The sequence below is a fragment of the Dasypus novemcinctus genome, chromosome 4, assembly GCF_030445035.2.
Source record: "Dasypus novemcinctus isolate mDasNov1 chromosome 4, mDasNov1.1.hap2, whole genome shotgun sequence".
NCBI lineage: Eukaryota > Metazoa > Chordata > Mammalia > Cingulata > Dasypodidae > Dasypus > Dasypus novemcinctus.
The window spans coordinates 45,863,336-45,885,099 of NC_080676.1; the positions used below are offsets into that span (position 1 = coordinate 45,863,336).

At 38.8% G+C, this 21,764-nt stretch overlaps 1 protein-coding gene across 24 annotated transcripts in view; it reads left to right on the forward strand.

Moving 5' to 3' along the window:
• The window catches only part of FNDC3B (fibronectin type III domain containing 3B), a 366,392-nt gene that overhangs the window by 329,178 nt on the left and 15,450 nt on the right, over window positions 1–21,764 (forward strand). For all 24 annotated transcript variants that reach the window (XM_058295312.2, XM_058295320.2, XM_058295311.2 and 21 more), the window contains 2 exons: window positions 5,167–5,379; window positions 20,103–20,269. In XM_058295312.2, coding sequence (XP_058151295.1) covers window positions 5,167–5,379; window positions 20,103–20,269 — 380 coding nt within the window. The remainder of the gene's footprint in view (window positions 1–5,166; window positions 5,380–20,102; window positions 20,270–21,764) is intronic.

Genomic DNA, 21,764 nt, shown 5'->3' on the forward strand with positions numbered 1-21,764 from the left:
CCATAGTTCAGAGGAAGGAAAAACATAGTATCAGCAAATGACAAGTGATAAAGTGAGGTGATTGTAAAAATGGAACTAAAATGAAAGTGTGCGGCCAGCGCAGAGCTGCTCCTGAGGGAAGCTCAGTGGTGTTCTTCAGTACTGGAAAGGAATGAAAGGCTCAAAAGAAGTCAGAGGAGTACTGAGTCCATAAATTAACTCATCAGAGTTCATTAAAGTTCACCAAAATGCTTTTAGCCACCTCAAATATTTTTCTGGTTGTTTGGTGGCATGTGAAATATTAAACGTTAGAAAGCATTTTTCCTATCCCTTATGTTAATTAAACAATCCTGTTCGTAAATACAGCAAAGATTTTACTATATTTATAAAACTACGGAAGCTGGTACTTAAAGGTTTTATATAATTTTCCCAAGGTTGCTGAAGTGGTGAGCAGGACTCCCAAAGAAGCTACTCTCAGGCAGCCAGCTTAAAGAAAGTTAAAATATTCCCATGGTATTCTTTTTGGTGTTTTCTCTCTCTCCCTCTCCCTCTCCCCCTCCCTGTCCCTCTCTCCCTCTCCCTCCCCCTCTCCCTCTCCCTCTTCCTCTCCCTCTCCCCATTTTCCCCCTCCCCCTCCCTCTGTGTGTGTGTGTATATGTGTGTGCGCGCACGCGCTATAAGGCTAATATGATAAGCCTAGCTACTTCTCAGTACACAGTCAAGGACACAGAACCACAGAGCTAAAGCTATAGGGAACCTGATATGTATCAAAATACTATGGAGGCTTTGGAGAAATAAGTGAATTTCAAAAGACAATCAAATATTAAATCTAAATCTCAATATTCTAAACTATTTAATTCATATGAATGATTCAAATCTAGTGGTTTTTTTTCCCTAAAATAGCATTCACTTCATTTTTTATATTAAAATAGCTAAGGGCTACATTGCACAACACAGTGCAACACAATAGTACCATCTGGAGTAAAAGATGAACTTGGCTCTGAAGGACTATAGACCAGCAGATGGAAGAAAGCATCTTTGCCTCTGGGCTCTAGGAATACTGATTCCCCAGAATGTAAGGAAGAAATGACTGTTTTAGGCACCAAAAAGGCCTTAATATAAATCGTTAGGTAAGGAAATTTGTGCACCACTGAAGAAAGAATAGACTTAAACTCTAGCTTAATTCCCTTTTCCTGAGAGGGGAAAGAGTTGTAATTTCTACCATCATGATGCCTACCTTTTAAAAAATATTTTCACTCTCAAGTTGCATAAAAATGTTAATTTCCAATCATAGAAAAAACTTGAATTAATGCCATATAGCTTGTAAGACTCTTATTAGGCAAGGAAGAATTTTAGTTCTACTTGAAATTTGACCTCATGTAGCTCCTAGAATAATAGAACCTGAGAAGGTAAGGCTCTTTTTAATGATATTTTTGCTGTACTTTTATCAGAGGTATTTGCTGTATTTCACATTAAAGGCAGATGTTTGTGCATTTTTACACAATTTTCACTAGAGCTGCTGTAAACATTCATGTGCAAGTTTTTGTGTAAACATAAATTTTAATTTCTCAAGGGTAAATAACCTAGGAGTGGGGTTGTTGGGTTGTATTGTTATGTGTGTATTTAACTCTAAAGGAAAGTGCTAAACTGCTTTCCAAAATGAGTGTACCATTTTGCATTTTCACCAATAAAATGTGAGAATTCCAGTTGTTCTGCATTCTTGCCTGCATTTAATAGTTTTTTGGTTTTTTTTTTTTAAACCATTCTAATAGATAGTGTGGTTTTAATTTACATTTCCTTAATAGTTAATAATGCTGAATACTTTTTATGTGCTTATTTGCTATCTGTATATTGTCTTTGGCTTGCTGGCTGTTTTTGTCCCCTTTTTCATTGGGTTGCTTCTTTTCTTACTGTTGAGTTTTGAGAGGTTCTTATATGTTCTGGATACAGTTCCTTTGTCAGATATGTAATTTGCAAATATTTTCTCTCAGTCTATAGCTTTATCTTCATTGTATTAATAGTGTAAAAGTTTTTTATTTTGATGAAGTCCAGTTTTTCGTTTTTTTCCTTTATGTATCATGGCTTTGGTATCACAGTGAAAAACTGTTTGCCTAATTCTAGGTAATGAAGACTTTCTCTTATGTTTACTTCTGAAAGTATCATATTTTACATTTATATCTATGATTGATCCATATTGAGTTAATATTTATATCAGGTGTGAGATTGAGGTCAAGGTTCATTATTTTTTGGTGTACTGATATCCGATTATTCCATTGCCATTTGTTGAAAAGACTATCCTTTCTTCATTGAATTGCTTTTTCACCTTTGTCAAAACTCAGTTGACTGTAACTGTATGAGTCTGTTTCTAGAGTCTCTTTCCTGTTGCATTGATCTATGCGTTTGTCACTCTGTTTTGCTTACTGTAGCTTTATAGTAAGTCCTAAAGTCAGTAAATATGATTCTTCCAACTTTATTCTTGTTTTCCAATTGTGTTTTAGGTATTCTGGTTCCCTTGCCTTTCCAGATAAAATTTTAGCAACAGCTTTTCTTTATCTACTAAGAATCCTGGGGTTTTATTAGAACTGTACTACATTTTTATATCAGAGATATTAGACATTTTTACTGTGTATATTCTGCCAATTCCCTCACACCATATGTCTCTCTATTTATCTAGATCTTCAATTTGATTTTTTTAGCAAGACTTTTATAGTTTCTGTTTTCTTTCTTTACTATCTGCATGTCTTTTTTTTTTCCTTTTTTGTTGTGGCTAGGACTTCTAGTACATGGTGTTGAATAGTAGTAGTTAGAGTATATATCCTTGCCTTGTTTATGATCTTATAGGGAAAGCATTTAATCCTCCACCATTAAGTATGATAGGGGCTTTATGTATTTTTGTAGATTTCACTCAAATTGAGGAAGTTCTCTTTGATCCCTAGTTTGCCGAGAATTTTTATCAAGAACAGATGTTGAATTTTGTCAGGTGCTTTTCATGCATCATATGATTATGTGATTTTTCTTCTTTTCATTATTAATTGTCTAGAGGTACTGGGACATGAGAGAATTGAGAAAAGAAAAAAAATAGAGAAAGGGGGAGATTTCCTCTACTTTTTCTGAGCATTAGGAGATTCCTTTCTCCTTGAGTCAGAACTGGAAGCTTCTCTTGAAGCTTTTCCTGTTTCTAGATTTCAGGCTGTCTCTCCTAGCTGGGGGATAATGTAGGGAAAAATAGTAAACTCACTGCTGGTGTGGTGGTACTTCTAGTTTAGGACTTCTCCAATCTGTCTGTTGGTCTTTACTTTTCAGACTCTTAAATATTAGCTGCACTACTCCTTCTGCCCAGGTTTAGTTTTAGTAGCTGCATTCATTCTAGGAGAGACATGCTAAAGTGTGCTTACTCCATCTCACCAAGAATTAACCTTCTTTCCTTGAACAGTATACAGGCATATTAATAGGTTGATATGCTGAATGATATAATTTTTTAAATATTTATTTATCTGTCTCCCCACCCCATTTTTACCCACTGTCTGCTCTCCATGTCCATACACTGTGTGCTCTCTGTGTCTGCTCAACCTCTCTCCAGGAGGCACCAGGAACCAAACCCAGGACCTCCCATGTGGGAGAGAGGCATCCAGTTGCTTGAGCTACCTCTACTCCTTGCTTTGCTGTGTCTCTCATTTTGCTTCTTTTTTGTGTCTCCTTGTTGTGTCATCTTGTTGCATCAGCTCACCATACCAGTCCACCGTCTTGCTTGTCTTTTTTAGAAGGCACAGGAACCTAACCCGGAACCTCCCATGTGGTAGGCAGCAGCCCAATTGTTTTAGCCACGTCCACTTCCCTAAATGATGTAATTCTTAAGTTGGCTGCATTTGAAGAATTTATACTAATCTGAAGTCATATGATGATTTTAAGTATTGTAATATTTAAATAATTTCTTTTTGAATGTGAGCAATAATTACTCTAACAGAAGTACATAAGACTAAATTATAAGTGTATTTTAAACTGATCTGTTTCCTAAGAATCTGTCTCTTTGACCATATGTTTATTTTCATGTTTTTTAAATACTCTGTTTAAATTTAAATAAAGTTTAAATATCAGAACTTTCAGAAATAGTCACACTACACTGCTCAGTCAACTCGGTGAGATGCCTGTGTACATACCAAGGTGTCTAAGTGAAGATTCATTGGAGGGCTAGAAATGGCTTGAAGAGATTGGAGGAGATACAACAATTCAGTGAAACTGTGGAAATGTGTGATGTCAAGTGAGAAAACAGAATTGTAGGAAATGCCCATATTGAACAGGAGGAGAGAGGAAAAGCCAGCCAGGGGGTCCAAGGCCTTTGGTCAGAGAAGCAAGGGAGGAGAAGGCTCTACGGAGTACAGAAAGAAGCAAGCGTCATGAACACGCACCACTGCAGGAAGGGGTGTTGAGGACGAGGATGGAGCATCACTGTGAATGTGTTGGATGACCCGGGAGAACTGTTTCTGTCAACTAGTGAGAATGTGGAAGAACAAGAAAAAGTAGATCAGTAACAGGATGTTATTTTATGTATACAATTTTACTCTTCAATTTTATGTTCCAAGACAGTGTGGCAGTGTTATATATCTTTATTACCCATAATACTATATACATAATAGCATAAAAATCTTCAGTAAGTTAAGGTTTTTTAATATCTGAATGACACCCTTTTACCAACAGTGTCTGCATTTATCTCTGGTTATAGATTAAGTGAGATTGTTGGTTAGTGCTGGTGAATGTGGGAGGGAAAAATCTCTAACTGTTGAAGATTTGTTGTCCCTTATTTATGAACTCAGAAGACAACTCATTTGTTCTCCTGTTTCATTTATTTATTCCCCACTTACTGGCAAAGCCGATTTTAAGGCAGCTAAAGGGTAGCTAGAACAAAATATAAAAACATGTTTTTAGGATGTCTCCCCTCAGACAACCAGCCTTTTATCATCATCATCATCAAAGAGCTAAAGGCTGCATTGCTAATGTGCTTTTTTTTTTTTAATGGAGAGATAATCTGTCCTTGAAGCTATCCAGTTTTTTATTTGTCTTGATACTTTAACCTGCTTTTCTTTACCCTCAGTATTGCTTAGCGGCATGTAAGAATTACACAATGTTTAAACAAATGAGGAATCACTGCTTCTTAAACCTGTATTGTCTGTATTTTCTCCCTTTTTCTAGGATCAGAATTCAGGCTATAAATGAAATTGGAGCTGGACCATTTAGTCAGTTCATTAAGGCAAAAACTCGGCCATTACCACCCTTGCCTCCTAGGCTAGAATGTGCTGCAGCTGGTCCTCAGAGCCTGAAGCTAAAATGGGGAGACAGCAACTCCAAGATACATGTTGCTGATGACATGGTATACACACTACAGCTGGAGGACAGGAACAAGAGGTAAGGTGGGAGTGAGGATACATGTGAAAAGGCTGGCCTCTTACTGGTTCATTTGTCCTCTAAAACACTGTTCCTCCTTGTTGAAAAATTTCCTATGTATTTGGGTCTTGCATTTTATATTCAAAGTTCTGCCTTCCAATTGAAATTTCTAAATGAAAGATTCTAAATATCCTGATTTTCCTACATATAATATATCCTTTTCCCCCTCCTTTATGATAATGGAGAGAAATTATCTCAAAATGAAATTGTCAAATTCAAGTTCATGCTATGTAATAATGTCATATTAGTCATGAATGCAGAGGGAAATACAGCTTGGGAAGAGATGTTAGCTCTTTAAATATTCAGTAACTATCAGGAAAAAACATGTTTACCAATCTGAAATAGCTGTGGGTGATATACAGATGGGGATTGTACTCTGTTACTATGGGCAATGCAGTATCAAATTAACCAGAGCAAATAGAAGATTCTTTATAAGATTTCATACCCAGAAAACACTCTTGGCTATAAAACTCAAATTCAGTCTTTCACTTAGTATTTTTTTTAACCTAACTTCATTTGCTCTGAAAATAGCAAATCAGAAGGTGACAACTGAACTGTATTTACAAATAATTCAAATGCAAAGCTTAAGCCAATAGTGATAGATGCTCTGTTTCCAAAAGTCCACCTCAAAGAATCTGGCAAAGGGGGTGAGAAATAACCATAAAATCAAGATGATATGATGGAATCATGTCTATCATGTTACATGCTGCTGCTTTCCTGGGACATACTTGCTAAAACACAAAACTGGTCACTGTAGAAGTATTTCTGTCATTTCCTTTTATGTAATATTATATTCCATACCTTTTCATAGGGACCAGTTCTAGTTACTACAGAAAGCCCCTGTCCCATCTCACTCACACTAGGTAGTCAAGTGTTTTGATTCCTTTCAAAATGGTGCAAATGGTGTCCTACCAGGTCATAGGTGGTAGAAGGCACTGTTTGAGTTGGGCCTTCAGTGGAGACTAAGATGAAGAGTAAAACAAGCCCTTTCTCCAGAGGCATGCTATCAGATCACAAGTAGTCAAAAACATCAGTACCATAGGAGAAAAATGCCCTAGGAGTTAGGAGGATACAGAGACCATCTGAGTTGTAGAGATCAGGAAGACCTTCTTGAAGGAGATAACATTTGACCTTGACTTTGAAGGACCTGGCTACAGAAGAACAAAAAGTGAGCATCCTGTTGGAAAGTAGTCCCAGTGTAGAAGGCATGGAGAAAGTAAGCTTCTTTTGAGCATCTCTTACTGTGCTTTGGATGTGTTTTCATGGCTCATTGTTTTACTGGCAGGGTATTTATTCCTCAGCTGAATAGGGCTGGCAAGAATAGGAATTATGGACTAACAGAAATCCCAAAAAATATTTAAAAACTACCATTTGGGGAAATTTGCAAAGCATATTTACATTTTTTCCTGGCTTTTGGCTTTCACTGGTTGTAAAGAAAATATCCTCTACTTGTATTGTTTTAAAAGAAGTAAAACCCAGAGAAGTTGAAACTGGTGGGTGAATTGGGATTAGAGCTGACGCCTCCTGACTCCCAGTACAGCTGCCTCTTCTATTACCTTCAGAAATGTGGAAGAGTGTGGCTCTGCGACATACAATCCCATCCCATCCCATTTGCTGCATTCCTGCCCTGGTAAGGGGCAGCACCTGGGAGTGCCTCCTATAGAGAGAACTGTACAGATATACAAGGTCCAACCCAAATTCTGCATGATCTTGGGAAGTCCCAGGGCTCAGAGCAGAAGCTCTATGAGCAGCTGTCCAGTTGAGCACACTGCCATGAGACATTTAAATATGCAACAGAGAGAAAATAGTGCAGAATCAAGTAACCAATTCCTGCTCCTTCCTCCAAAAAATAGCCCAAGGCTTCCTTGTCAATCAAATAAATGACTTGTCTAAATCGAAATGGCAATTTAAGAAAACTTACCATTAGGAACAGTATTTTTCTTAATTTTATGAGCTAGAGTCCAAATTTATCTTTAAATTAGATTTTTCAGTGCTCTCAGAAAGTTATTAAAGTAATGGGAATATAGAGCATAATAAATTCTTGCTCTATTTATGGAATAATTTTCTGGGAATTTAATAAAATAGAAACTTGGCCTAATTTTTGTTTGAAGATGACCTTCCTTCATATCTTGAAGCTGACCTCTTGTAATGAGTGGTCTCTCCTGCTGGGGTCACAAAGCCCTGTAAATTCAAATCTTCAACTTTGAATCTTGACTTTGTTGAGTCTGTTGTATCATAATGCTTGTTATTAGTCTAGTCTTTGTCAATTCTAGTCTTAATAAGTTTCTTTAAGGACTTTGACCTTGCCTCTCTAGTCAAAAGGGGCAGTATCTTCTTTCAAAGGGACTACTGTCTTTCTAGTTGAACTTATTGATGCTATAGTGGCTTCTAGTTGTGGCTCCTGGGAAAAGTGAACATATGCATGGGCAAAAGTTACGTTAGCTAGTTCTTTTTAGGGATGTCGGGGAAAAAATAATATAACCTGCTTATGACCAAGTTGAGAACCAAAGAGAAATTTAATAGTAGTTTTAATTTACTGTCTTAACTGTCAGCTCTCAAAAGATTTCTTTAGCTATGAACACTTTGAGCATTGAAAGGAGACCTGTAAATATCTGAGTTTAACAGCTATCCTAACCAGCCATGAAAATAAATCTTAACTCTTTAAACATACTTTGCAGCAAAAGCACCATGAAAATTAATGACTTCATGCTTGATAATTATCAAATTAAAGAGTCGAGTAGATTTTGACTGCTAAACTCTTGATCTCACTATTTCCTTGTCTGTAAAATAATGGGGTTGAGCTAGAAAATGATCTCTGAATTCCTTCCTACCTCCCCTTGCCTCTTCACCTAAAAGCAGTGAATTTTTATAGATATCTGTGAACTAAACTTTAAAATGGTAAGAAAATAAGAAGATACTAATTTCCTCTAAGAGTGGTCATTTAAGGGCCAAACCTGAGGTTCAGTAGCACTTTTCAGAAGAATTGGAGTTTTTGTAAGAGATATTAAAATGAGTCTTATGCCCAGAACATTCTACCAAAGCAAATTTTCTTCTTTCACAAATCCTAATGCCCTTGAGAAGCAAAACAGGAAGTTCTAAGAGTCTCTGAAATATCCTGAAGGTGATCTTATTCTTTTGTCAAAAAGTTTTCTTGACCTCCCGTAGAAGAAGCAAAAGAATGAGAATAGAGAAACTCCTTAATGCAGGAATATTGCATCATGCTGCAGTGTGTCAAAAAGCAGTTTTAGTGATCAGGAGACCACTGCCTGAAATGGTACCTGGAGGATTAAGGGGAAAGTCACAGGTGCCACTTCTGTTCTCTTTCCCCTTTTCCTTCCTATACTGTTCAAGGACAGGGTTCTGGCAACCAAGTAACAAGTGCATTCTAAGATTTGGCTGAAGAGGCAAGGATTTTCATGCCCATGGCATCCAAGTGACAAATTCTGTCTAGATCAGATAAAAATTTACTGCATGGAACACTAAACATCTGTAATGGCAAATTCAATGCTCTGGCTAAAGCATTTTTCAAAGAAAATGGTGTTTTCCCCAAAACCCAATAAATGCAGTCTTTTACAGTCATTTGGGAAATGATATTGGGTGATAGTTTCTCTGGCTAATAGTAGTAAATTTGGCTTTTAACTCCCTGCAGCTGACTTGTGTGTAACATGTTGCTCTCACTTGTAATCTGCAGAGCCATGCTGAGTTACAAGAAATATTTTCAAATGTTTCCCTTTTTTCAAATAGGCTGTTTAACCTTTAGAGCAGCAGCTTGTCTTTTGTGGTCATAATCAAGCTAGTTCTCCTTTTTGTCCATGACCCTATTGCTAAGAACATCTTCTGCAGCGATGGCCTTAGAGGAGGACAGCAATCATTTTGGCTTCAGACCATGGGAACATTTGTGGGAAGTAAATAGGGGAAAGAAGGGTGTAACAGTACAGGATTTTGTGTTCTATGTCATTTTTTTCCACAATAATTCATAAGGCAGATCTTACCATCCCCATTTTATAGATAGAAAAACTGAGGCCCAGAGATTATAACTCTTCTAGGTCAGAGATCTACAGAGTAGTGGAACCTGAATTTGAATACAGGTCATCCAGAGCCCACAGTGATTAGCAATGTACCTGAAAGATGAGAATGAGAACTATTAATACAAATTTATCATTAAATCCCATTCTGTACCGTCTCTATTTATTAGCTGTACTTAAGGTTTTGCTCCTATAATGTGCTTATGATTTCTGAAATGTTCCTGCTTGCAAAGCAATTAACTTATGGTTGAGTGTTGGGTAAACAGAGGTGAATAAGACAGATTACTGCCCTACAGGAGCTCACAGCCTGGTGGGGAGTAGGGAGAAGAAACAGGCACATTAAAGTAAATTATGCAGAGGGCTTAATGATTGACCTGTGCCCATAGTATTTTAATACTATGGCCAGAAGAGTAACATCTAATATAGTCTTAACATTAAATGGACAGAAAAGGCTTCCTTGAGAGGGCAACAAGTTGGGTGAATCTACAAGAATCCCAGTCTTGTCACCCCATGCAGGAGAGCGTTAGGCCAGAGATAGTGATAAGAACCGAGATTGGATGAAAACCATTGATTAAGTCTCCAAAGCATGGAAAAGTGTGCTGGGTTTTTCTCCCAAGTAGAGGCTTTTTTTCTCTGGTACTTTTAAACCTAGCCATTTTTTTGAAGCTTGAATCTATTTCATGTAAATAGGAGGGATCTCCAAAAGGCATTTTGCCCCAACCCCTTGCCTTAAGGTAAGAGAACCCCCATGGTTTATCCATATCACCTGGATTTGCTGTGTTGAATGGGTTTTTCCCCCTTAACTAGAATATTTTTTTTCCTTGTATGCAGGCTTTTGCCCCACAAGTTCCTTAGTCCATAGGCATTGACCACATGTTTATGTAGCAGCCTCCAAGTAGTAGTGCTTTATATTTATGAGACTGTTCATCCCTAGTAATAGTCTTGTGAGATATGTAACCTACCTCTAAGGAGCTTGTCTCCTGAGGAAATAAATTAACATGAAACAATGAGCAAACTATTATGAGATTTTATTTCAAAAACAACAAAAAATTAATTTATCCTGAGAGTGATTAAGTATTATCCTTAACAAATCTAGCATCAAAAGATCTGAATGTCTTTGGTTCCTGTGTGTGTGCAAGAAAAAATACATACCCAAAGTAAACATTTTCATAATGCTGTGTTAACCTAATACCAGGATTAGAAAAACAACATCAACTCATGCCTTTTAAGATTCTAATGCTGTACCAATGATATTGAAGATGCATTTGTCCGTGTTATTGAACTGAAATGTTATGCTGCCCTAACAGAATTTGAGTTGATGGTGATTCTCATCCTGACCCCGATGGACCCATGTTCCCTGATAATTATATATAGCACTCAGGCAGAAGGAACTTAAATTCCAGGAATGAATTTGTGGTTAATCTGTTGTTCAGGTTTAGTCAGACAGCCAGTGTTTTTAAAGCAAGGCTCCAACAAAATTGGGAGGAGAAAAAAAGGGTATAATAGAGTAGATAATTTACCTCTTGCTGTCCATTAACTCAGCCCTTATGCCCGTGACACTTTTCACTTCAGCCAGCAAAATTGGAGGGGTTATTAGAAAGGGACAGAAAATCATCTGCATAAAGAAACCCTGGAAGAATACACACCAGGAAACTAGTAAAAGTGGTTTGAGTATACAGGCAGTGGGGAGGAATAAACTTCCCCGGTTATATGCCTATTATAAAACAAGCTTCTTAGGTTTCTCAGGGTATGTTGTTGAATTAAATGAAATGGATATAAGTCAGCCAGCTCAGAGCAGAACCCATAAGAGTTTCCTTTGCTTCAATTTTCTTCAACCACTAGAAGGTAATTGTGGTTCTCTATGGGTATGTGTTATAATCCCAGTTCACATCGCAATGTGACTACATGCATGTCCCTTAACTTGTTTTTGCCTTAGTTTTTCTATAAAATGGAACTAAGGATGCCTGTCTCTAGTCTCTGATTAATGGAGAAAAAAATGGTTTCAAAAGCATTTTTTATTTCTTAGCAAAAGTGGCATAAAAATTCAGCATATAAAATAAAGAACATTGCTAGATTAGTCCATTGTCAGGCTAAACTATCTAAGCATAGGCAGAAGTGAGGGGTGATAAATGAACGAATTGAGGTATTAATTGGGATCAGAAGTGGAATTCAAATTACTGAATTCTACTTCCAAGCTATTAAAAAGAAAAAGAGAGAAGAATGGAATTGCATAGCATTTTCCTGACCATTATTCTAAATCAAGTAATACTGAGGCAAGGTCACTGGACTTGAAACTATTCCAAAGACACAAAGGAAACTAATACTGAGAGTAGGCAAACAGCAGAAAGCTCTGGGATGAGGATCCTTGAACATGTAATTTGTTGTGTAGATTTTGAGGCAACAAATCTATGAAGAGGGGGTTGTTTTGAGGTTCTCAAGTATTCTTTAGAGCTTCTGGTCATCCTTTCTTTGAATATAAATAAATCTTTTTTAATATATCAATGTCTACAGCACAGTTTAAACCCAAAAAATATATATATATAAGCATTTTTTGTATTCCTTTATTCTATGTAGAGAGTGTCCACCTATCAGTAACTCTAGTGACATATATATTCAAAAAGGAGTGTAAAAATTCAACCCATTAAACCAAAATATATTGCATCCTGATCAATCACAAGCTAAAAAAAGGTCCTTACACAGCTGGGGATATGGGAGTAGGAAATTAACCTCTTTTCTCAGGAGTCTTGTGAAATAGCTCTTGGACCTTCCTACCCAATTGGTAAGCAAAATCAGTTTAGTCCCTGTCTCCGGTGACCCCACCTGATACCATCTGCTTCCATCTGCTTCTACATAGACATAGGACTCTATGTTCTAGGCAGAGTGAGGGCATATACTATATATTCCTATTTTGAACATCCAAACAAATGCCACATGTGATACAGGAAATTCGCGTACATACACTCCATGGAGTCCAGGGAGGTTAAGAAAAAAAAAAAAAAGCAGTTACATGTCATTGTTTGTAAATAAAACTGTACTGAGCTTATTAACAGCTGTTGATCTGTGATATTGTGAAATGTGTTTTTAAAGATGCCATTTGCAGGGCTTTATTAGAACAGGCCATTTTAGGTCAGCAGGTTAGATCGTTTTGAGGAGTTAATGTTAATGGGCTGCTGTTAACCTGTAATGACCTAGCGATTATAAGATAGCAAGGTCGTAAACATAGAAACCTAAGTGTCTCTTATTTTTTTACTGCAAAGTTAAGACTACCCTTCCTTAATAAGTTTTATTAAGGATGTTTCTTTTGAAACAAAATGCTTTTAAGGGAGCATCTTAAGATGAAATCATTTCCCCCTGAAATGATTTAAAATAAAGGACCGTTTAAAAGTTGTATCAAGTGTGAACTTCTTCTTTCGGATGCAATTCAGTAGAAAAAGTCATCTTTCACAGTGTTAAAGCCTAAAATACCAAGGTTAAAAGTGTAACTTTCCCCTACAATTATTAATGTCAAGAGTTTATTTTTTCCTGTCCTAGTGTATATTTACTAAGGAACTATAGAATTTGCTATTTTTTTTTTAATTCAGATCTTATAAAAATTCCTGTCAGGTGATTAGGACAGTAACTTTTACTGAGAGTTTCTGGAAAGTGAGCCTTTGAAGCGTTACCTCACTTTTTCAAGTTCATAGTGAAGGTAACAGCCTCTTCATTCTGGCCAAGGTCTTTCTGCTCCTTGTACTTCTGCATCCCGCCCCACTGAATACTCTTGAAGAGCAAGCAGGTAAAGCAAAATCATTTTACATTCATAGATATGGAGAATATTCTTTTAAATCATTGATAAGTCACCAACGTTCAAACCTGTGCTTACTGAACATGAGAATACATTACTGTCAAAGCTGAAGCAAGTTGGAGGCGGAGCCATAAAAAATTCGTTTAGACTGTAAACTCTAATGACCCAATGCCTTGTTGGTGCATCCCCTTCCCGATAAATATTTTTAGTACAGAAGTGCATTTCTTCTCTATTTTTCCCTTTTCTTAGTAAAAAAGCCCAAATTTCCATGTAGTAGACAAAATATATATATAACCTGCTGCTACCATCGTCATCTGTTTTTAGCAGCAGCTTTTAACCTGAGTTTGCCAGGGTAGGAAGGATGCTATTCACATTCGCAGCTTTTCTCTCCAAGTCAAGAAATGTAAGGGAATGTATGTGAGAGAGCTGCCATCCGTCAGCCGTCTTGAAAAAGATAAATTGTTCACGAACCTTGGTGCTTTGGTATTAACAGCATAGTATCATTGACAATAGCAGCTAACATTTGTCGAGCACTGACAAGTACAGGGCATTGTGTAACAGAGTCTCCCTGATTATCTCATTTAATTCTCACACAACCATATGACAGAGTAGGTAGCAGCTTGCCCAGCTGCAGAGGCTGAACTCAAACCCAAGTCTGCTGACTACAAAGCTAATGTCATCACCCACTGTGCTGTGCCAGCACTCACACAGCGCATCACAAGCCCCATGGTGTTTCCACAAATGCCCCCTTACTCGGTCCTTATAGTAGATCCTCAGTCCTCATGGCACTGATAACACTGCCTGCTTTATACATAGTAGAAAAGATTGAAGTGATTAGACCCTCTTGAGCTCTCAGTGTTCATGGTGAGCAGTGGGGCTGGCTCAAAAACCCAAACTTGCCACCGCATGGTCTCAGGCCCTCTTCTTCCTATAGCACTGCAGTGTTGCACCATAAAGGCAATATTACAGGACCTAAAGGCTCAGGTTTTAGCCTCAAGAAGGTACATGGCCATAAGCAGCAAAGGTTCAGTAGACCCCTCAGAGGCATTTCCAGTGTGAGCCCAGGGCTCCTGGGCTACCTTTATGGAGCTCGTGATACCACTGGGGGTACCTGTGGTTACATATGCCTGAACTGATACTAAAATTATTGCTCAGTGATTTTTTTGAGCACATACTACATTCCGTGATGGAATACTACCTGCTATACATTCATTTATGTACTTGTTGCTCTTGTCAGCGTGCAAATACTCATGTAATGAAAATAATAGCAAACATTTCATTTGTATTGCTTAACTACTAAATTTGACTTTATACCAAATGTCTGGCACAGGCCATAACAGATGCAACAGAATGTCCGAAATTCAGATTGGCCTATTCCTGTTGGGGCATAAGCCAATAATGGTGCCACTAGCTTGGGGCCTACATGCCAAGAGCAGAGAGCCATAGCCAGTCCTCAGGATTCCTCACCCTGTCTGAAAGGTGACTTCCTAGATACTGGTTTACTGTGGCACTCTCAGTACAGATTAGAAACATTGGATGACACCATTTATTGAGTTCTTAGAATGTGCTGGACTCAGTGATGAGCATTTTACCCACATTGTCTCATTTGACTATTAAGAAAATCCATGGGGTAGATACTGTCCCCATATTGCAGATGGAAGAAACTGGCACTCAGCAGGGGCATGTGATTTGGCAGTAAAGGGCAAAGCTGAGATTAGAGTCCAAGTCTTCATCCACATCCCTGTATCCCACCACCTCTGACCAACAGTAGGGAAGTGAATAGCCCAGCCTTTATCAGGCAGCATAGACCAGGGAAGAGGCCCAGGGCAAAGGAGGTATGACCCCCCACACAGTGCACCCTTGTCTCCGCCAACCCACCCTCAGAAATCCAGGTATGGAGGGTCTCTGGAAGGCTTTGCAGTCTCCGCTGGTTATGCTCCAGCGGCCTCCCCTTCCCAAAGGAGGGCAGTCCTCTCCCTCCCCAGGGCTTCACTGAAGCAGAGTGGACCACAGCCTGTGCTGCATAAGCGTGTGGGGTCCAAGCACCGACCCATAGAAGGGGGAGCAGATGCACAAAGCTGCTTGGATGTTGCAAAGCCTCGCTCTAAGCTCAGAGTCCCAACATGGAACCTCCATCACTTAATCATTGTGTGTTGCGATGTTTAGGGTGTTTAATTACATCACAGAAGGCCTCTGGCTTACTTATTAATGAATTTTTAAATGAAGTTGGTCTTTTTTACAAAAGGTTTAGGCAAGAGAAAAAAATAATTTGGTTTTTGTAAAACAAATATTTGAGGAATATTTTTCATCTCTGCCAGAGCTGTTCTAGCCACAGGGATATAACCTACAGAAGCTTCTAGAGAGGCCACCACACAACTGGCCATACATCATTGGCTCTGAACAAAAAGTATCCTTTCTTCTCCTCTATCTTGGAATGATGGGAAATAATTGTAGAATTGGGGTGAAAGAGGTACTGTATCTTTTCTTTATTGTCTTATGTGCTTTTTATTATGTTTTGGTCAGTCTTGCCTCCTTGTTATTTGGGGAACAACGGGAAACAGAAGTCACTGTTAATGTGTATATTTTATGTATCACCTACCAGAAAGAAATTTAGGACCAACAGGCATTTATTTGTGCCTACTTTGTATTAGGGCTGGGGCTTTTCATGTGCAAAGTTAATCCCTACCACAGTGATATGAGAAAGGTATTCTTACTTACATTTCACTGAAAGGACACAGTGCATGAGAGAAGGTATAACGCCTGGCTGAGGAAATCCCCATAACCCAGGCAGGCCTGCGCTGGGGCATGGGCTACAAGATTCACTCTTCCCACCAAGGATTGAAAATGACCTGTGTTAGCCAAAAATGACAGAGATGGTCTCTCAGAAGGAGGAATGGGTTTCTTTTTTAAAATCCTGTTCTCGGCATTATAAAATAATTATAACCAACACATATTGAGTGATTATTACATGTCATGACTATCCTAAGCACTTCTCATTTATTGGCCCATTTATTTATTTTTTTAAAGATTTATTTTTTATTTCTCTTCCCTTCCCCCCACCCCACCCCCGTTCTCTGCTCTCTCGTGTCCATTTGTGTGTTCTGTGTCCGCTTGCGTTCTTGGCAGCACCAGAAATCTGTCTCTTCATCGCGTCATCTTGCTGCATCAGCTCTTCATGTGTGTGGTGCTACTCCTGGGCAGGCTGAGCTTTTCGCACAGGGCAGTTCTCTTTGTGGGGGACGTTCCTTGTGTGTGGGGCTCCCCCACACGGGGGACACCCCTGCACAGCACGGCACTCTGCACGTGCAGCAGTACCTCACATGGGCCACCCCAACACAGGCCAGGAGGCCCTGGTTTGAATTCTGGACCTCCAATATAGTAGGCAGATGCTCTATCAGTTGAGCCACATCTGCTTCCCTTATTAATCCATTTAAATCTCACAAGTATTCCCATTACTCAGAGGAGAAAATCGAGGCAGAAAGAGATTAAATAACTTGTCAGTGCTCCATAGTCTACAGAGAAGTTCTGGTGCCAGAACTGGCATTTATTGAGAGCATATCAAGTTCCCAGATCTTTGGAAGGGTAGAAGCAACATACAGCCATTGTTTGTCCCAAGATTAAAACCCTTAATCAAACTTACAGTGCCAAATTGGTTGTTACCATATAAGGATCATACTTTCAGAAACCTAAAATTGAGGAGTGAGATCTTATGAGAGATTTTCTTTTGTTTTATGAATTAACACATGTAAAGTTTAACTAGAATTCATTCACTAATGCATTTAATGACTCTTTGTTAAAAAGCATAAAAGTGACTTGAAGTTGGAAATGACCATAATAAACAATTTTCATGTTATAAAAAGTATTAGTAACAGGTCTTTCTCATCTTTTGCCCCATTATCTTATTCTTACAATTCTCCTTCTCTCCTTAATTCTCCTTAAGGAAAATTAAGTGTACTAGAGACCTTTAAAGTGAGAAAAGCAAACTTTGACCAGTATATGGACTAGCTCTCACTGTCTTTAACATCTCTTTGTGGCCCTTGGTCTCCCATCAGAGTGAATTGATTGGGGGCAGGTCCTTGGAAGGCTCTGGGTACAACCATCTTGCTTCATTGCTCATTGCCTTCTGGCCTTGAGCCTGTGTCACCACTTTAGGGTGCAATTCCCAAGAGGACAAGGGTCACCTGTTTCTCTAGGTGGTCATTTGGAGTGGGATTGACACTGTTGATACTTGGCTGTTTGGGATGTTTTTCTCAGAACTCTTAGGATTTCGAATGTCTCCCCCTCTCTGACCCACCACTTACAACACTTAGGGCTCCCAAGCCCTCTGAATCCAGTCCTGCACTTCATCTTCTTTTCCATGCCACTTACTGAGGGTTCAGTATCTGGTTAATTACTTGACATAGGAATAAGCTACCTGCCATTTTGGCTAGTCCCTTACACATTTTGAGACCAAAATAAGAATTTTCCTTCTCCCCAGAATTTCTTCCCATGCCTTTTCAAGGAAGGGAAGTCAGACAAAGCAGTTGTAGCCTTCATAGAGCAAGAAGCAGATCATGATTTATTATTACCGTGGTAGACAATGGCTAAATTAAAGGACCGCTCAGATTCATGCTTGCTCTAGAAAAGGCCAAAGAAAGATCAACAACCCCTTTCTCAGCTCCCTTCTGCTGAGCAGATCCCACTTTCCATTCCAAGGGGAACTCCAGCTACAAAGTGGGCCTACTGCAGCTTCTTGGTTCCACCCTCACTCAATGCAGAGGTGGTTAAAGTTGAATCTTGAAATCGTCTGTTTAAATGCCTCCTTCAGAATCTTCAGAGGTACTCTGGCTTCTTCCTGGAAGCAAACGTAGCCTTTCTTGTATTTCTAAGTAACACAATTCAGGGACATGAACAAATGGCAAAATTTAAACATGTTTTGTTTCTTTCAGCTTTTTCCACAGTGCTTTTTATAAATAGGCATGCGATTTTTAAAAGATTAAATAAAATGCTGTGGTATAAGCACAAAAATAAGTTAAAGGAACCAAATAGCTATTCCAGAAACAGTAGCTTTTAATGTGTTTGAGAATCAATATGTATGCCATTTGCTCAATTTAGATTATACTGCTAAATTAGAGTTGAGTCTGCTTCAGTAAATTTCTTTGTGCCTGTGAATGCTGCTGCCTACACATATAATTAAATCAGGACACAAATATGTATGGGACATATTTTCAAAAGGAAATACTCTCCTTACTCTGTGGGATGGTAGGGAAGCAGTACTATTCCTGATATCCTCCCCAGGCTCCTCTAAAACTGCGCTTTATTGCAAATTTCTAATGAAGATGTAACATTTTTACATCTTAAACCATGAGTTCCATTTTGTGATGTAATTAAGAGCAGTTGCTCCCAGGTGAGGCTAAAGTTAATAAATAGCTGTTTGCCTCTAGCATTGGCAAAGGGGTATCTTCATTAATCTGGTAGTATCGAGCATTAAAGAGGTTACCATGGTATTTGTGGGCTTCCAGTTGGACTCTGGCTTTCCCTGAAATTAAAAATGTTCAACCCTCAATAAGCACTTCCTTATACAGAAAAGCAGAAGGAATATTAAATTGGTAAAATGACTGGAATTGAAGAACTCAAATGCAAAGGCTGATAAATTCATGGATAGTTTAAAATAAGTATTGACTCTGATAGGATTTGTAAGAAAAGTTGTTTGATTTGTATATCCACATCTTTTTATCTCTGTGTATCCCAAAAGACTGTTCCCAGCACATGGAAGAGCTGTAGCTCAGCTTTAGAAAACTCTGCTCACTGGGACTAGGTCTTATTCATCTTTGAATCAGCAAACATCAGGAAATGTTTGCCAACTGAATGCATAAATTCTGCTTACCCCTTAGACCACACCTGCCTAAGAGTCAGACCTTTTTGAATTGTCTGTCTGTCAGTCACCAACTTCCATTAGTATCTGAAGACAGTTAGCTTCAGAGCACTGGAAACTGGCAGAACCATTCAGCTTAGGTAGCAACAAAGAGTGGTTCTCATTGTGTCCTGGGACCAGCAGTATTCAGATCACAAATCTACCACATATCTTCGATAACTTTGGAGAAGTTACTTCCAAAATAACATAGTTCACTAATCCAGTTTCATTGTGGAAATGTTGATTTTTTTTTTTTTCAAGATCCTACGGTGAAACCCCAGAAATGTTGAGGCCTTATTGTTTATCTTGATGCCCTCTGTGCTTACATGTCATAGAAATATTAATTAAGAGTGAAGTACAAAATAATCCTGGGTCAGGTGAGAGAAGGGCCCAGTAGCTGCCAAACTAAACTCTCTAGGCCTGTGCTGCTTTTCTGTTATTTTTATTAACCTGATGTATGATTCTGAGTACTTTTTTAAAAACATATTTCCTCAAAAGATCTATATGATAAATGTTCTCTTACCAATTTAGGAAAGAGGCTTTAAGCTATTGGAAAGATAAATAAGGCTTAAAATTAAAAGTTTTTTCTTTCTCACTTGCCCAGTTAACATTAATGTCATTGCCCTAACCCATGACGGAGGTAAATTAACACAATCAGATTACACAGATATGGCCATTATGGGAGATTTGAAAATTCTGTTTCTTACTAGAATATAAACGCCTGGTGTTACTAGAATCTAGACCATAATTAATCTCATTTCCAAGCTTTATATGTGTTTATTTTGTATTTTTATTTTATGTAAACTTGCTAGGCATGATACTAAAATTTAACTGTAATATAGCACTTGGTTGATTATTAATTCAGACTGTGTGAAAAATATTTACTAGGTTGGCCTAATCTGCTCCACAAGTTTGCATCATACCTAATTTCTTGTCATTAATGAAAGTACAGATCGATACTGGATTCTACTCCTTCCTCCAGGTTTATTTCAATCTACAGAGGACCTAGCCACACCTACAAGGTCCAGAGACTGATGGAATTCACCTGCTACACCTTCAGAATTCAGGCAGCCAGCAGTGCAGGGGAAGGGCCCTTCTCAGAAACCTATACTTTCAGCACAACCAAAAGTGTCCCTCCCGCCATCAAAGGTTCGTAGACAATGTATACTATTGTACTTTGCTTTAGAGTAGGGAATTGTTGAGAGTTAAGAGTATGAGGCTCAATTCTGAACTTAAACATGATCTTCTAATATCAACGAGAGAATCAAAAAGACATCCCAAAATAGAAGGTTGGAAAATGGGTTTTCTGAAAAATGAGAGACCTTAGAGGAGAATGCCTGTGGGTCATGATTTTTCTCAAGTATGTAGAAATGATTATTACTAATAATTTTATTGTCAGGCATTCTCATCTCCCCAGGAGACCAGTGGACAAAGAAACAGACATGAGTGACCAAGCTTTGGGTTAGAAATAAAGGTGTGATAGCATGTAAGAAAGTTTGCCAAGGAAAGTGTGATAATCTTCTTTTCCAGAGACATTCAAGAGGAACAAAGATTGGCATTCATCTTTGGATAACTTTGGTGCCTTGAGGTGTAGCAGCAGTTGGGTCTTGTCTCCAAGAGCATTTGTCTTGTGGCTTATGCATGACTAGTTTACTACTCCACCCCCTTCATGCATTCAGGGAGTGCAGAAGGCCTAAGACCTCTATGTTCTGAAATCTTTATCCTTCAGTGGAAGTGAACAAAAGCCACCTGCCTAGATCCTTCCTCCACCAGACCTGCTGAGCCTTGTCGCCCATTTTCAATCACATAGTCCCTGTCTGTATTCAGCAGACTACATGGCAGGGCCAACAGCAGCAGGGGCAGAAGCTTGCTAAGCCCATCCCACCCAGCTTTAGACCTGCTCTTCCAAATGCCGTGTGTCTTAGGTCCCTGTTGCGTGTCTTTAAGTGGATGCGCAGTACTAGTGGCTAATCCAGATGCTGCTCAAAATGACCCTGAGGCTGACAGACAAACAGTCCACCTGAACCAGGCTTTAGGTGATTAAAAATGAGAGTTTGCTGTGTTATTTGGGTAGAGAATAAGCACAACCCATAGGAAAAAAACCCTAAATGTGCTTAGCCCCAAAGCAAGGTCAATGACTCTCTGCTTCCACATGGGGAGCTATGTTAGCTACCACCAGAGCAGCAGAGTCGATGAAAGAAGGCTGATAGGCCGCCAGGACCTGGGTCAGGTCTGACTCGGATGCTAGAAGGGTTCCCATAGTACCTTCCAGAGCTAGTTTATGGTAAATGCCTGCCCCCTGCTTCCTTGCCTCTCAGCTCCAAAGACTCTTTGGCCATTGCTTCTTTATGTGACTAAGAAGCTGTGTAAAAGTATGTATACATGCAAGGCCTCAGCTTGCTGGGTCATTTTGGCAGTAAATGCTCTCTTTTTCAGCTGTCACAGAAAAGATTCCTGAATACACTATGGTTACTTGGTTTGCTGGTAACAAGGAAGATTTGCCACATTTACCAGTTACTTTTACCAAATGACTCAGTGGGGATTCATTTTGTAGAAAATTGATAGCACTTGTCTTCCTCAAGGACACTTACCCGGGCACATGACTCCTTCCTCTTTTATTTTCAGGAAATTATGTCTTGGAGTA